General features: G+C 43.0%; 1 protein-coding gene across 3 annotated transcripts in view; it reads left to right on the forward strand.

Moving 5' to 3' along the window:
• The window catches only part of NUP214 (nucleoporin 214), a 36,147-nt gene that overhangs the window by 17,302 nt on the left and 2,296 nt on the right, over window positions 1–16,549 (forward strand). For 2 of the 3 annotated variants that reach the window (XM_066562938.1, XM_066562940.1), the window contains exons 23-31: window positions 1,626–1,701; window positions 2,362–2,470; window positions 3,443–3,545; window positions 5,078–5,151; window positions 6,911–8,671; window positions 10,068–10,138; window positions 10,630–10,786; window positions 12,098–12,247; window positions 13,463–13,634. In XM_066562938.1, coding sequence (XP_066419035.1) covers window positions 1,626–1,701; window positions 2,362–2,470; window positions 3,443–3,545; window positions 5,078–5,151; window positions 6,911–8,671; window positions 10,068–10,138; window positions 10,630–10,786; window positions 12,098–12,247; window positions 13,463–13,634 — 2,673 coding nt within the window. The remainder of the gene's footprint in view (window positions 1–1,625; window positions 1,702–2,361; window positions 2,471–3,442; window positions 3,546–5,077; window positions 5,152–6,910; window positions 8,672–10,067; window positions 10,139–10,629; window positions 10,787–12,097; window positions 12,248–13,462; window positions 13,635–16,549) is intronic. The other variant, XM_066562939.1, reaches the window with a different exon arrangement.

Below are 16,549 nucleotides of genomic sequence, written 5' to 3' on the forward strand. Positions count from 1 at the left end.
TATAGCTGATCTCATAAAAATGTACTTTCTAAAAACTCTACCCAAATGAGCCATGCTTGCCAGTCAGATTCAGCACTAAAATGAAGAGCATTCACCCAGCAAAGTTAATTCACCACTTTTTGCTACTTCAGACATCCTGGCTGTCTTTTGCTGCCACAGCACACTCTTTGGTTGGTAAGCAGGAATGATTTTTCAGTTGTTATCAGTTGTTCAGTGGCCTATGACTGGGTGTGTTGGTGGTCCCAGTCCAATTTTCAGTGAAAAAATAATCCTTTCTCCATAACTGAAGTCAAACCCAGCATTTTCACAGCATTGTCAAGTGATGAATGTTGAGATCAAGTCCCACCATCTCATGAATTTCACAGACTTTCTGTTGTTTTCTTTTTTGTTCAGCATAAGCTTGAAATCTACAGCTGTACCATCCCACCACCAACTTTTGCCAGTGTTAATCTTGAAGTTTTCATTGTTTGCTGTACTTCTGCTTTGGGCAGAGGGCAAATCCAGGCCAGGCAATCTAGAGAAAGTACTCATGGCTGGAAGGAAAGAAGGACTCTCTAGTAAAGCAAAGCTGTTCAAGGCACAAAACCATATCCAAGACCAAATGTCCATGCAAAATGTGTCATATTTGTGTCCTCTTCCTTTAAAATATGGTAGAAGATCCCTATGAATTGGCCTGCAGCTGACCAAACAGTAAATGCAGTTTGGGAATCCTCATGCTTTAGCAGACAGACAATTTTGGATGCCCAAATTTGCTCACTGTCTGGGATTTGCAGCCTCAGCCAGAGATTGGTTATTGCCTTAGGGAACTTCTGGTCCGAGTCAAGATGGAGAGAACCTGCCTGGGTAAGAAAGCTGGGCTTTGCCACCAAGGGAATGCAATCATGGTTGAATCAAAGCTTCTGAAATCTTCTGGTATTGGCCAGTGAAGCTTTTGAACCTGGTGGACCACAGACTTGAGATGCTAAAACTGGTTGGCTGTTCCCAAGTTGCCCTGATGTGATTTGTTGGTGCCCCACAGTGCCAAGGTCAGATCCTGCAGCCCATGAGATGCTGTCATTCTGCAGCAATTGTCTGGGGGATTTTATTTCATGGTCAAAAATACCATATTTACAATGTAGAATATAGATTAATTTTATCACAGTTCTTTCCATGACTTTGTCAGTGTTTACAGTACACTTCAAAGACAGGAAATGCTCCCTCCACCCCCTCCCAACTTACTCAGCATTTCTAAGCATTGCATGTACGTGTCTGGACTCCACATTGTGAAGGAAGCTGCTTAAATTTGTTATCCACTAGGCATAAAATTGTAATCCCCTTACCTGCTGATTTTTCATCAACTCCCTGTAAAATAGAAAGCCCTGACTCTCTTCAGAGACAAGAGTGTCTGGAGAAGACTTGATCGTTTCAGTCTAGAGGTTTAAACACATTTACAGACTTCCTTTGTTAAATGTGGCTGATTCATTTAAGAGGTTTATTCTCTAATCAGATTTGTTCTTTTGGAGTTGTGTGTGGAATCTTTAATAGTGGCTGTTGTTCAGGGCTTCTGGGAGCTGGGCTTTCTGAGAGGAGAGGAAATCCTCTTTCAGACTAGTTATTCATATAATTGTTTAATTTTTCTTTTTAAGATCATCTGTACCTCACTCTGCAGCCCAGGCAGTCCATCAAGTTTTGGCAACTGTTGCTACAAATCAAGCTAAACAGGTATTGTGATATGGAGCCCTTTCCCTGTGGAATACTTACCTGGGCATGCTCAGCAGAGTTTGGGGGTTTAATTTTCATAGCTTGCCCTGCATTCTTGACAAACCATTTCTGTATCTGTGACCTTGACAGTGTGATGCCAGGCCTATCTGTGTTATGTCTTGTCTTTTCTAACTTCTGAAGACATGCAGCTTTCTAATGGCCACAGCCTTGCTGCAGTGATGCTTGCAGCTAACAGCAAAGGAAGCTGTGTTAGGTAGCTACAACTAAATTTCACAAGAAAACAAAAAGAAAGTTACAGGAAATCAGGGAAGAGAGTTCTTTATTACCCTGTTATTCTACTGAAAATATTGCTTAATAGTTGACAAGCTGCTGGGTTTTATATCTATGCATCAAAAAACCCCAATGCAGAAGTCTTTGTCCTCTGAAATCATTGAGCTGCTGCCCACAGAGGCTTGCTGACTTGTTGAAAAGGCTGAGGACTGACCCTCTATTTAAGTGTCAAGACATAATGGGCCCAAGAGTGCAGGGCTCTCCTAAGTGCTGCAACCACCCACCTCTATTTTATTCTTAAGTCACTGCATGACACTGATAATAGCAAACCAAAGTCAGAAGGTCCTTTGTTAATGGACAGACTGACCTGAAGTGGTGCTGTGTTTTTAGACACCTCTGACAAGCTCAATGAAGAGCCAGACTCCACCTTCCTCTGTGTGTGCACCCTCTCCTGTGGCATCCACAGCTGCTCCAACATCATCTGGCAACAAGATCTCAGGTAAGTTGTCTTTCTTTTGTGGAGATGGAAATAAGGCCTGGCTGTCTCTTGCAAGATGTCAGAGTGCACAGTCCAGAGAATGAGGATACTGAGGAGAAGAGATTTGCCTCCACTGAGAGGTTGCTATGCCAGTCTTGAGGGGGAGAATTTGTAAAAAAGAAGGTACAGAAGTACAGGAGAGTGGTTTTCTATACTCCCTGTGTTTTGTCTGTTCCTGCATCTAGAATTTAGTGACACAGTTCCTTGTTCAGAGTGCACTCAGGGCTTGTAACTCTTATCAGGAAATGCTGAGAGCACAAGGCTACTGTGGTTTGACAGCAAATTAAAAGCAGCTCTTTTGTTTCTAAAACATTGAAATCCTGCTGATTTTAAATGTGCTGATTTGATTTTTAGCCACACAGCATTCTAGGAGTACCTGAACAAACATGATCTTATTCCTGTGCAGGATCTATTGAGCTGTAGGACCAACTTCAGAGCCACTTCAGACACAGGGATCAGTCTCATAGAGTTGGGAAGCTTCTAAAGAAAGGAATGCTCAGTTTACAACTGAACAGGAAAAGAGGAACAAGAGGGGAAGGAAGCAATTGATTTTTAATGTGTATTAGATAATAATGCTTGCATTGGACATGGTTTTATAAGCCTCTTGCATAAATGTCTGCAATCCATCTCTGTTGGTCTTTTGCCTTTAATCCGTGGATGTAGGTTGCCTCTTAGCCAGGGGAAAGAAGCAGTAAAAATAGCTAGGAATTATATTTGACTTGGCAAATGCTTCTTAAATTTTGGTTTATTGAAAATGTCAGCTCCTGAATTTGATAGCACTTCCTTTTTATTAGAAATTTATTAAATTATAGACTGTGTGTGCAAGCTAATCCCTGCTTTTCTAATAGATAGATGTCAGGATGCGTTGTTTATTTTTTTGATTTGTAAATTTATTTTAAAAGTATATTTATTTGTTGTTCTTGTAACTTACAGGACAAGGGACAGTAAAAACAGTTACAGCTGTTTCTTCTACTGTGACTTCAGTACAAGCAACAACTTCACAGCTTAACAAAACATCCTTGTTTTCTTCTGCAGGGTCTGTATGAACATTAAGATTTCTTTGTAGTTGACATTAAATATGGGTATTGGCTGTTACAGCAGGTGTTGCCTACAAGCTGTGCAGTACTGTAAAATGGCACCTGCAGATGTTAGATTGGGAGGGCAGGGGTTGTACCAGAGTCCTTTGAAGACCTTGTTTGTGGAAGCCTGAGTGAAGGTGTTTGAGGCTTTGACACAATATCATGTTGCTCTGAGAATTTTCAGTGTGTAACTAATCAAGAGTAAAGGGTGACTGGCTTGCTTTTGGGTTTTATCTACAGTGGACTGGTAAACAAATTCCCTGTTAGGACTTGAAATATGTACTGATGGTCACATTCACTGAATTACTTCTTCATTTTAATACAGCAGAACAAATTTTGTGTTTTGGCTTGGAAAAGTAATCAGTTCATGAAGGTGACAAGAGGGGCCCCAAGCCATCTGGTGATATCTGTTACATAACAATAACACAAAGCAAGGCACATGTTATGAACATACAGTTACCCTGAAATCTCTCTTATGGAATGGTATTTCAGGGATGGCAAAAATGTTTATTTGGTTACATCTTGTGTTTAGGGGAGAGGGATGATTCCTTAGGAATGATTGTTTGAAATTCTGCATGTTTACTGGTCTAACACTCAAGTGAATTTCTCTGTGAAGTTGGCAACATTATTTCAGAATACACACACATTCAAATGGGTGGTTTCTTCCAGTCTTACCCATTTCTCTGCACTTTTTTAAAGTGGATACTACCCAAATGCCTTGCTGGGCTCTTCAGAGGGCTAAAAGAGTCCTTTTGAGAGATGGAAATTCAGATTCAAAAAGCAAACAACCCTGCCTTTGTCCCATGTGCAGTGCCTCAGTGTGTAAACCATATGCTAAATACAGTGCTGTTGTCAGTGATGTCTTAGTCCCATGGCCTGACTTCTGTATCAGCAGCTGATTTTTGAGAAGCAGAGAAAGCTTAAAAAGCCTCAGGGAATGAAGATCTTTGCAAGACTCATTATGAAAGATCACAGTATTTTTGCAAGACAAAATATTTTCAGTGTAAAATAGTCATGATAACTTTTCATTTTTGTCTTGCTATGAGTGATCTCCTTTTTGATGGATGGTTGTATCCAGTCATTCCCTTCTGCACATGCACTGATTCTTCCCTTTTAGCTCTTTCAAACTGTAGCTGCTCCTGTGGTTTTTCCTCTCACCAGTCTCCCCAAATCCATCAGATTTTGGTGCATGAGGAAGAAATACACAGCAGAAAGGAAAGAACATGGAAGGATGAGGATGGTCAAAAGAACTTTGAGCCCTGACTCTCTTTAACCCTCTACAAGCCTTTTCAGAGAGGGAACAAATGGAGCACAGTGTGTGTTTCTCTCTTCCTGTTTAGTCCTTGGAGAAACTGCTCCTGTGTGCCTGGCTTTGTGCAAGTCTGTACTGGAAATCTGAGCCTCAGAGTTGTGCTCATCATATGGTTGGAAATTTCAGCACTTTGAGCTAAGTCATTCTTTCCCTTTCTCTCCTCTCCTCTCCTCCTAGGTCTGTATTTAATTTTGGTGGTGTCACATCAGCTGCTTCATCACAGACTCCTCCCAGCCTCGCTCCCTCACAAGGTGAGTCTGGGAGAGTTGTGCAAACAGCCTCTCTTCCCTCTTAACAGAGTGTTTACTCTTCCTAATCCATGTGGTTCTTGTTCTGTGTTGCACTTCTATTACTAAAATTGCAGTAACATTTCATACCCATGCTGGGTTCTCCCCTGTAATACACAGAAATCTGGGCCACCCACCTGTCAATTAAGCAAAATATTTGTTGCCAAGAACATTTAGGAGGTGCTAGTTTATGCAAAGGGTAACACCTGTAGTCATTTCCTCTGCTGTTTTTAATCTGTAGATTTAAAGTTGCTGAGGTGGACTGACATAGAACTGTTATCCAGTGAGCATTTAGTAATCAGAGGGAAGTGCTTGGAATGGCTTTGTGTTGCTTCCAAAATTGAAGTGACAATACAGAGGCTGCCTTTCCATGCCATAGGTAGATCCTTGTTGAGTCTCATCAAAGGGAACTGATAAAATCTGCTTTGTAGTATTTTTGAAGCTTTCTGCCTTTAATTTCAGTCTTGCAGATGAGATCATACAGTCAGAAAATTTGCTCCCAATGTTGTTGGTTCCTCTGATAAAAGATATCACCTCTTCTTACAAATCTTGGCTTGTTTCTATCCTTAGACCATCACAGCTACAGTAATGCTACTGATACTCTTGATGTTAAGTAGAGAGAATGAAGTGGGCTTAAAATTTGGAGATGAACATAAAAGCTTAGGTAAATAACACAGATAAAGCAGGAGTGGGAGGTACAGGAGGCAGACTTGTAAACCACAGCATTGTGTGAGGGCAGGTACTCCACTCTGTTCTGTGAACTGGTAGGAGCACCTCTGTCTCTAATTGGTAATGGAAGAACTACAGAATGTAATTTCAGGGCTTCAGAAGGAAAATAAAGCTACATTATTGAGTGTCAGTTATTTAAATATACTTAATATAGAGGAAAACACAAGGATAATACCAGATCTGGTAAGAAGCTTTTGCTCTTTGTTGTTTGAGCTCCATGCAGATTTCCTGTACTTTGTCCAAACACCAGTGAAGTGTTTTCAAGTCAAAATTTGTTTGGTGCACAGAAATGAAATGACAGTACATTAAATAAAACTAGCCCAGGCTCCCTTAAAACTTCAGCAGTTTCACACTGTTGGACAGCAGTGTAGGTTAGAAATGGAGCTGCTTTGGCAATTACATTTGAGAGTTTTTCTCTAGTTTTTCAAAGCTGAAAGCAAGCTGTATCAAAACTGGAGGGTAGTCTATAAATAATTGAATTGGTAAAGAAAGATTTGATTCTGTAGAAAACTCTTCAAGTGTCAAAGTATTTTTATGACCTTAACTGTTCTGAGCCATTGGTTTAAAAAGAAAGTGCTGAAGTAAATGTCAGGAATTTTTTACCTGAACCAAGTAAGAAGAGGTGAAAGTGGTGTCAGTAGAAAATTATCTGTAATAACCAGGTCTTTCATGTTTTTATCAAACTGCTGAAAAAGAAATAGGAGCCAAAGGCTGGAGTTGTCTGTACTCAAAGAGAAGGATGGTTAAGTGGAGGCTGTGCTGTGACAGTAACAGTGTTTGTCACTGCCACCCTGGCCATAAAGGCTTTGGGTGTCACTGTTATGTCCTGAATGGATGTGAAGGTTGCAGTTACCTGATGGACAGAGGTTTTATAGCTTTGAGGCAAGAGCACTGACAGTCTGTGAAGCACTCAAATGGGCCATTATTGCAAGAATGATAAATGAGCTTTGCATACCCTAACTCGATTTGTTACCTCTGTCTCTCTCACTGACAGCTCCTGCAAAAGAATCAGCCCAGCCAGACTCATTTTTGTTTGCTGGGAGTTCCAAACTTGGAGCAATTCCCGAGGCCTCCTCCTTTGTGTTTGGGTCCCACAAATCAGCAGGTGCTCCAGGAGGTGTAGTAGGAGGTAGCACCTCAGCAGATGGCACCCAATCAACCAAAGCTGCTGCAACATCATCTTCTGCTCCCCCCACAACCTCTGGCAAGCTGGATATTGCTCCATCCAAACCAGGAGATCACTTGTTTCAGGGCAACCTAGCTGGGGAAACTCTTGGGAGCTTCTCAGGACTACGGGTTGGTCAAGTAGATGATAATGCCAAGACCACCAGTAAAGCACCATCTACCAGTGTTGCAGGAACACAGTCAACTAAAGTGTCTCCAATGCCTTCTGCATTTAATTTTACTGCTCCCCTGACTTTAGGAAAAGCTGGAGAAGCTGCTTCAACCTCAGGCACGTCAGCTGGCACAGCATCCATCAGCACTAGTGCCACGGGCAGTCTCTTTGGCAATGTCCAGTTAACCAGCACGGGGTCTTCTGGGGTGTTTAATCTTGGAAGCTCTGGTGGCAGCAAACCCACATTTTCATTTGGTATTCAGCAAACAAACAGTATGAGCACTTCCACCTCTGCCCCTTCTACTCTCCCTGCTGCAACATCCCTCTCGTTTGGAGGTTTCTCGAGTTCATCACAAACTGCTGTCCCTGCTGCAACTTCCAGTAAGTCTGCAGGGGATGCCAAATTACAACCTGGCTCAGAAAAAACGTCTGAAAACGAAGCTGGAGCAGCTGGGTCTTCACCTGCAGTGCCACAGCCCCAGGCACAGCTCACAGAGCCACTTAAAGAACCAGCCTTACCCCAGGCCACAGCTGGGGACACCATCCCAGAGGGCTCTGGGACCACAGTGGCACCTCCTGCCCCTGACCCTGTGGCTGCTCCCACCTCCACCAGCGATCTGAAGGCCCCGGTGCCTCCTGCTGTCTCCACAGCCACCCCAGCAGATCAGAATGTGTCAGCAGCAACCTCCACAGCAAGTGTTGCCTCTCCTGCCTCTCCTGCAGAAGCCACAGGTGCTCTGGCTGCTACCTCTGATGTTACTACAGGTGTGCAGAGTCCAGCTGTTGGTGCCTCTGTGTTTGCCCCCACTTCTGCAGGCTCCTCAGTGTTCTCTCAGCCACCGAGTTCCAGCTCTTCTGGCTCAGCGTTTACCCAGCCTGCTGGGGAAGCTGCTGCCACTCCTTCCACACCACCTGTTTTTGGACAGCTCCCAGCAGGTACCACAGCATCCTCTCCCTTTGGGCAGCTCACCACCAGCACTCTGTCCACAGCCACTGCCACCACCCAGGCTGCCACCTCAGCCTTTGGTACTTCTGCTTTTGGCACCACCACCACGGGAGGCTTTGGCCAGCCAGCCTTTGGGCAAGCACCAGTCTTTGGACAACCTGCAAGCAGTTCTTCAAGTGGCTTTACCTTCAGCCAGTCTGGCTTTGGGACAATGCCAGCCTTTGGCCAGCCAGCAGCTTCCACAGCAGCCTCGAGCAGTGGGAATGTTTTTGGAGCCCCAGCCAGCACCAACAGTGCCAGCTCCTTCTCCTTTGGCCAGCCAGCCAGCACAGGGGGGGTGCTCTTTGGGCAGAGCAGCCCTCCTGTGTTTGGGCAGAGCACTGGCTTTGGGCAGGGGGGATCTGTGTTTGGGAGCACTGCTGCTGTCACCACCACCACGTCCTCTGCTGGCTTCAGCTTCTGCCAGGCCTCAGGTAAGAGCAGAGTCTTGTCCCAGTGGCACTGTCTGGCTTGGAGGGTATCACTGGGGAAAGCAGGATGGCATTAATGCCTTTTTTCCTCCCTATGGCACCTGATGGGTCTCATTTTTTTGGTTTGGTTTTGTTCTGTTTTCAATTAGTAAGAACAAGAGCTGCAGTGGATGTGAGAAGCAGACTAATGTTGGAGGCAAAAGAAGCTTTTGCTCTGCTTCACTATTCATCAGCAGGCTCTGAATGTAGCCTTGTCAGCCAGTCCTGCCTTCATTTTATACTTACTAGTCTACCTTAATTTAATTTTGCATTACATATTATCCTGCCTGTTGCACAATAACTGGAAGTGTTGTAAATTGTTGAGTGAAAGGGGCAGAGCAGCTCTGAGACCATAACCAAGGCAATGAATAAACACAGATGCAGCACTTCCTTCAGTGGCCTGCACTGAACACATGCAACAGTGCATGTACAGCCAGGTGTAATACTGTGTCATAAGCCCTCAAAGTGATGTGTTTGCAGGAAAAATCTGTTAAATCCACTTCTGCATTTGGATACATCTCAAAATTAAATATAGCAGTAACATGAGCACCAGCTACCTGTCCACACAGTTAAATGGGATTCTTGCACAGACCAAACCTCCTTGGTCAGTCCCTTTTTGTTCTCCACATGCTCAGTATCTTGTTGGGGCTTTTCCAAAGGTTTTTCTCTACAATCTTCAGAGAGCTCCCAGGGAAAAGTGACAAGTGCATAGTAATAATGGAGAGCATGTATTTCCAAGGAAGAAAAACTAATTAGGTTCATTTAATTAAAAATGATGGCACTGCAGGCAACTGCTTGCTCATTTTAAGTACAGTAGCAGAGAATAGTTAAATGGTGGGAAGTGAACTCTGCTCGAGAAAGGTGTTCCTAATTATAGAGATGCAAGTTTTATTACAAAAGGCACATTTAAGTGAACTGGGAAATGGAAAGGGGAGTTCTCTTTTTAATCAAAACATTTCATTATCTTTAACAGGAGTCTTCAGGTAACAAAGCTCAGATCCTCTTTACACAAGGGCAATCAGAATGCTCCAGTGCTTGTGCACAACTTGCATTGTATTATTGTAGCCATGTTAACAGAAATCCAATTCTCTTGGTGTTAGCAACAATCCCACAAGTGAAAAGGCCTTCTATTGTCTGTTTTTAAGTTGGCCAAAGAGAGAATGAGAATGACTTTGATATAAACTTTCAGTGTAAATTATTATTTGGGTGTTGGCACATGCTTTGTGTCTGTCCAGCCTAGATGTGTTTGGTAACATAATTTGTATCCCTGTGTTTTGGCATGGAAGACCTGTCCTTATCCTGTCCTGGTCTTAGACTCTGGTAATAGTTTTGGTGGTTAATTTTTATTTTTTTCTCTTAGGTTTTGGTTCTAGTAACACAGGTTCTGTGTTTGGGCAAGCAGCAAATACTGGAGGCACTGTCTTTGGCCAGGCAAGTATTTATGGCTTTGTAGGGCTGTTACACGTGGGGGACTTGGTCAGGGTTCCCTATTTCTGATATATTTTTTTTAATATAGTTGGATGTATTAAATAAAATGTGCCCCAGTCTGTACTGGGGATATTTGCTGTTGTGGTGAGCACCAAAGCAGCATCTGCATGAATACTCCAGGGGGCATGGGGACACAAACATTTTATCACATGCAAGATAAGACAGATGCAGTAAGTCTCCTGCCTTTATTCCATGCTATGTGGAAAGTAGAGCAAGTGTAGGGCAAGTCTCAAAGGCATTATTCTGTGCTGTGGACAAGATTTAAGACAGACTTAAATAAAATTTCATGGCATTCCATTTTGGAAGGTGATTGCTGGCTGGTTTGCCAGCCCTTTCAGGCATCCTGAGAAAAGGCCCAGGCAGAACAGCCTTGGGGGGAACACATGCTGCTTTGACTTTGCTTAAATCCCTTTTTTGTCCTTTTTGTGTTCTAGCAGCCATCTTCTTCCAGTGGAAGCTTGTTTGGAGCTGGAAGTGGTGGGAGAGGTGGAGGCTTCTTCAGTGGTTTGGGAGGAAAGCCAAGCCAGGATGCAGCCAATAAGAATCCCTTCAGTTCCTCCAGTGGAGGATTTGGATCTGCAGCTTCCCAGAGTAAGTGAACAAAAGAAGAATATAAAATGTGCTGTGATTTCCATCTGCTTTTGTGAGCCCATCTGCTTTTCTGCTGATTGTTTTTGAGTCAATTCTGTGTTAATATGAAAGGCTTTGAGGGAGTAACCAGAGCATGTGTGATGTGTAATGCAGAATTTTTCTTCTAGGTTTATGGAAAACAAGTAGGGAAGCCATTGAAACAAACAAGCAGATGCAAGAAGTGTGAATAATATCTATATTCTGTAGAGAATTCTTGTCCAAATCCTTCCTTAAAATGAAATGCTCAAAATTCTTGTCACTGAATTTCTGCCTCCAACTTGGTTGGAAGTTGGAAAGCTTTGATCATCTCTCATCACCCTAAGACTGTAAAAATTGCAACGAATCAATATGAGAGGGAGAGAATTTTTGTGAACCTCTGCCTAAAAATTCATGTCTTTTGCAGCACATGCAAGGTACTTTACCAGAATTTGCTGTGACATATTGATAGGCAGGTAGAAAGCACAAAGAAGGGGAGCCAGTGGCTGAACATGAAAGTAGGGAAACAAAGGAAAGCTGTAAAATTGGTGCTGCAAGTGGTTAGAAGTAGCACTTCAAGCCTTAAGAGAGAAAATCCATTTATTTTATTACATCTTTAATGATCCATTGGGATTAATGGTTGAGGTCAGTTTTCTAACCTTGCTAATTTAATCATTTAATGCAGTTCTGGGGTTTGTGATGAAACAAAACAGATGGTTCACCAGAGAAAAGCTTTGGTTGCTCTGTGTCCTGCCTCTAGATGCAAAAACTCCCTGTAGGCTTATGAAGGATGAAAAAAATGAGTTATTTTTTAGTAAGGCTGGAGAAGTTTGGCTCCTACTTTAAGGTCCTGTTAGATAATCTTGTGTAGAAATACTGAGCATTGCCAAAACAGCTGAGAACCTTTAATTTGTGGTTTGCTGATATTTGTGTTGTCTGGAGAGAATGATTGTAGCTGCTGGGATTCCTCACTTGAGGAATTGTCTTTTACTGACTGGGGCACAGGATGCATCTAAACAAATCATCCTTCCTGGTGATTTACTAGATTGCAGCAATAAAGGGTTGTTAGTGGTCTATCAGATCCAGAATGGATCTTGGTGCAACCTCAAAGTCCTGTAGGAATTAGGGAAAACTTGGCTTCTCCCTGTGTTGTTTTCAGTGTGATGTTCATTGTGTGCTTGGGGCTTGTGGAAAGAAAAGTCATTTTCCTTTCTCCTGCTTCAGCTAATGAAGTGCAGTGTAGAATATTGTCTTCTCTGAGTATTGGCTGTTTATAAATATTCTTCATCTCCCCAGATTCTTCGAGCTTATTTGGAAACAGCGGAGCAAAGACTTTTGGCTTTGGCAGCTCCTCCTTTGGAGAGCAGAAGCCTACGGGCACTTTCAGCTCTGGTGGTGGAAGTGTGGCCTCCCAAGGCTTTGGGTTCTCCAGTCCAAACAAAGCAGGTACTTTGGGAAAGCACCCACTAGGACAGCCCTCACTGTCTGGCAGTTATTTGCTGTTCTTCCACTTAGCTGTCCACAGCCTGGACTTGGTGCATGGACAAGAATTGTCTCTGAACAATAAATGAAAAATAACTAATGGCTGAGTGAATGGAGTTTTAACTGGTGGATCCTAGGCTAGATTTTACTCTCTCTTATGCAGCATCCTCAGGTGTTCATTCCAAAAATTCCCATTGCAATTTAAGAGCTGAGAGCTGTGTAATTCAGTTCTGGTCTTATGTTCTGTGAAGTCAAGAGTACAGAACATGGAACTGAATACATTTTTCCTATTTTAGATACTTCCTTGGAATATTATCTTACAAACTTTGCTCTGGGTTTTGTAACCTCTTTTATCCCCATTTCACTACTTAAAATTGTGGAAAAAGGAAAATGAAGCATGTTAATGTACGTTGCTAAAGAGAGTGTTTGCTGACCAAAGCTTCAGCCCCTGGGATGAATGCTCTTAACTTCCTAGAGATGGAGGTAACAAAATATCTGATCTGCATTTAAATAATTCAGGCCTAGCATTTATTTTTTTTCCAGACCTTTTGTGTTTACAGCCAAACAGTATCCATTACCTTGGCATGGACTGGAATTTCACCCTGGGTATTAAAAGGTGCAGTGGTATCCCATCCTCATCCCTGGTCAAGTAAAAGAGCAGGTGTCCTTCATGTTCCACAGTGAAACAGGCCAATAATACCAGCAGATGAACATAGAAAGAAATAATCTGGGTAGAAACCCACTCAGAGCTGCAGGAGGCAGCTAGCCCCTGAACAGAAATTGCCAAGAGCAGAGATAAGTTCTCAATTCCCTGCAGGCAGTTCCACTGACATCCTTCCATTTTAGTTTCCACCACTTAAACCAGAATTAAATCATACCCTACCTCCTGAATCTTTGCATCCCTGAAGCACTTAAAACCCAACTTTGCACCTACTTTCTGATCTTCAGAGATGGGGGAGACTTGCCAGTTGCAGTTTTCTTTCATGCATTCAGGCACTTCTCTTACCCATATCTCTTGCAACAAAACACCCTGCAGATTGCAATTAATTCTATAAATTGGTGTCCATATGATAGGATGAACACCCCATTATCTCCCTGGAAAGCTGCTCTTTGTTTTCTCTCTCTGCCTTATTGTTTATGTGATATTCCTGTCCCCTTTTTTGCCTCTGTTTTGCTCAGGTGGCTTCGGTGCTGCTCCAGTGTTTGGCAGCCCTCCCACTTTTGGGGGATCCCCTGGGTTTGGAGGGGTGCCAGCATTCGGTTCAGCCCCAACCTTTTCAAGCCCTCTGGGCTCAACGGGAGGCAAAGTGTTCGGCGAGGGGACGGCAGCAGCCAGCGCTGGAGGATTTGGGTAAGCCAGGGAAAGCAGCCTGCTTGCATGACAAGGTTCTGCTTGGTTACCTCTGCTTTGACATGAGGAATATGTTCTGGCATTGACTGGTAAGCTCAAACTGTCCTTTTTTTGTTTAAGGACAAAAATGTTAAGGTATAAAACTAAAATTCACACCCCGAAGAATGAGTGTGATCATTTTAATGCCGGTAACTCTTGTGTTGAATCTTTAGCTTTTGAGATGTCAGCTTGTAACTTTGTGAGGAAATGCAGGGGTATTTTCTCTGTGTGCATTTAATGAGTGCAAATCTAGGACTACAAACTATGCCTAGCAAAGAAAATAACAATTATTGTTATCTGTTACTCTGTCCAAACACTTTATCCTCTGGTTAGATTTGGACTAGAGATGCTAATGAGAATTCAGGCTGTTCTCTCACCTGTGGGATGAGGCACTTGTAACAACAGTCTGTGCTCCCAGAGCTCTTCATATTTATCCCTCCCTGATTGTTTTTACCTGTTCCTGTATCCCCTAAGCCTGTGCTTGGCACCAGAGCAGACAGCACATCATTCCTTGCTTTGTTCAGCAAATACAAAATTCCAAACCTTGCCAAGCACCTTCTGCAGGAGGCAGCAAATGCAGTTCTTCAGCCTTGTGCTACCAACATTGTGCTGCAGTTACAGTCAGACTGAACACAGCCAATTAAAAAGAGAAAAACTTCCAGTGAGGAGAGGAAACCAGATGTCTCCCCAATCTTGTTGTTTATAAATTTCACAAGTGTTTCTCTCTCTGTCTGGTTTCAGGAGGAACTGCCCTTACCTAAGGCACAGGGGTGCATCCAGAAGTGTGACTTGTTAATTCCTGTGAGGTGTGGGCAGGTACCCCTGAGCTGGGGCAGGCTTCAGCCAGGTGCTCCTGCTGCCCAGAATGTGTAGCAGCTTGAGGAGTCCCTTTGGAAAGTGAAAATACAGGCAGCTTAATTCAATCTTAATAGAAGGATGTGTTTGTAGGGATGACTTAGCTGAAATCAACTGCTAGTTTGTTCAGTTCCAGCATCCAGCCATTGTGCTGCAGGATTTTGTACTGAGACTGGATCTGCTTAGTGACAACATGGAGAGCTTAAAGATAAAATGGGATTCAGAACAAGCAGCATGTTGATGGAAAAGAGGTCTTGCATAAGCAGTCTGCAGACTCAAGAAAGATAATGCAGTGACTTCACTTGTGGGAAGCTTTGGCAATTTTTTCTCTACTAGAAAGGTACAGACTCAGTCTGATATTTTCAGAGTTCCCTGAGGATGTTGATTTTTAAAACTTTTAAAGAGTGTGCAAAATTCCCAGGCATCTTTACAAAAATCCAAATCTCACCACAAAATGTTGAGCAATAGTTTAATTCTGCAGTATAATGTAGCATCTGTGCAGGACTTCCTTTTTGCCTTTCTCTTGAAGTGAAACTTTAAAAATCCCAATTCCAAAGAAGTTACTTGCAAGTACATGGTGTTGTATTATCTCCCAGTTCCTGAGAATACTCTGCTGACTTAAATACATGTGATTCATACTGCTTCAATTCTGAAAAATCTGCATCACTCAATAAATTATGGGGGTGTCAGAAATAGAAACCACTACACTTCTTCAGAGCCTTCAGTTCCAACTGTTGGTGGGCAAATGATGTTTTGCTTTTATAAACTAACCTCAAGTGCATCTCAGTTGTGTTTTGCACAGCAGCTTTACAAAAGACCTGAAAATCTGGGCAAGATAGGTTGGATCAAATTGTTACCAGGCAATGACTGCATTTCATGTCTTTTGTGTGTCTGGAAAAAAAACTGTCCATATTAAGCTGTTTCTTACTTAAACTGTGTGCAGCCTTTCCAGCAGGCCTCTTCTTGTTGTAGCTGAAAGGAGCAGTTTGAACCACAAGTTTCCTTGTCACTATTTTCACCTCTTCCTTACACAAGGTAGACAGGATTTGTGTTGTAGCATGGTCCTGAGAAGATGGAGCACCCTAAAACCTCTTGTTCTAAACACATCACCCAATCTTGCTTCTTTTTTTAAAAAAAAAAAAAAAAAAAAAAAATCTATTCTGCTTTTCCTGAGAAAAGCACATTTGTGGTTCTGAGTGCTGCCTGCAAGTACAGAGGTGAGAAGCCAGAGCAGGAGCAGAGCTGCAGAGTCACTGAAGTGCCCCTGGTATCTGCTGCTGCCTGTGGAGGCAGTGTGCACACTTGGCAGTGTCTGGGACAGGAGAGGTGATGTCCTTTGCCAGGTGAATTGCTTGTCACATTGCTACAAGGGCTGTCTTTTGTCTGGAGAGATAGCTTTTGATGTAGGTCTGTGTTTTGGGTTTTTTTAAGTCTCCTAGATGTGGATGGATGGAGAGATGGGTTAACGTGCTGTCAGGTTGTGTTTTAAGTGAGAAATGACAGGAGTTTGTGAGGCACAGCCTTGCAGAGCTGGCACACTGTGACATGTCCAGCTCTGCTCAGGCTGCTGCTGGGTTTTAGGATTGTTGTGCACTTGCAGAGCTTTAGCAGAGCTTGTCATTTGGAAATCTGCATTTTGCCCAGTTTAAGTTAAATTTGAAGGTCGTTCTTTGAGAACATTTCTTATATTCAGAATGGAAGGAAGGGCAGAGAAACACTGCATGTCATGGTCTCATTAGTGTGACACACCAAGAGCTTTGTGCTGCCTGGTTGGACAGAGTGGGTGGAGAAAGACACATTTCCTTATATAAAAGTGTTTCTCATTTCAGTCCCCAAAGGCAATTAGGGAAGGGATTAGTTAGAGCTGGTGGGGAGAAGTGCCTGGTTGGTGCAGATCTTCAGGGAAGCACTGGAACCTTGTGTGGTTCAAAATGGGCTGGGGAGAGAAAGGAATTGAGAAATCTGCACATTTCTCTGGGCAATAGGGAAGATACCCTCTGAAATTTGAGAATCTGGGTTCT

This window comes from Molothrus aeneus, chromosome 19 (genome assembly GCF_037042795.1).
Source record: "Molothrus aeneus isolate 106 chromosome 19, BPBGC_Maene_1.0, whole genome shotgun sequence".
NCBI lineage: Eukaryota > Metazoa > Chordata > Aves > Passeriformes > Icteridae > Molothrus > Molothrus aeneus.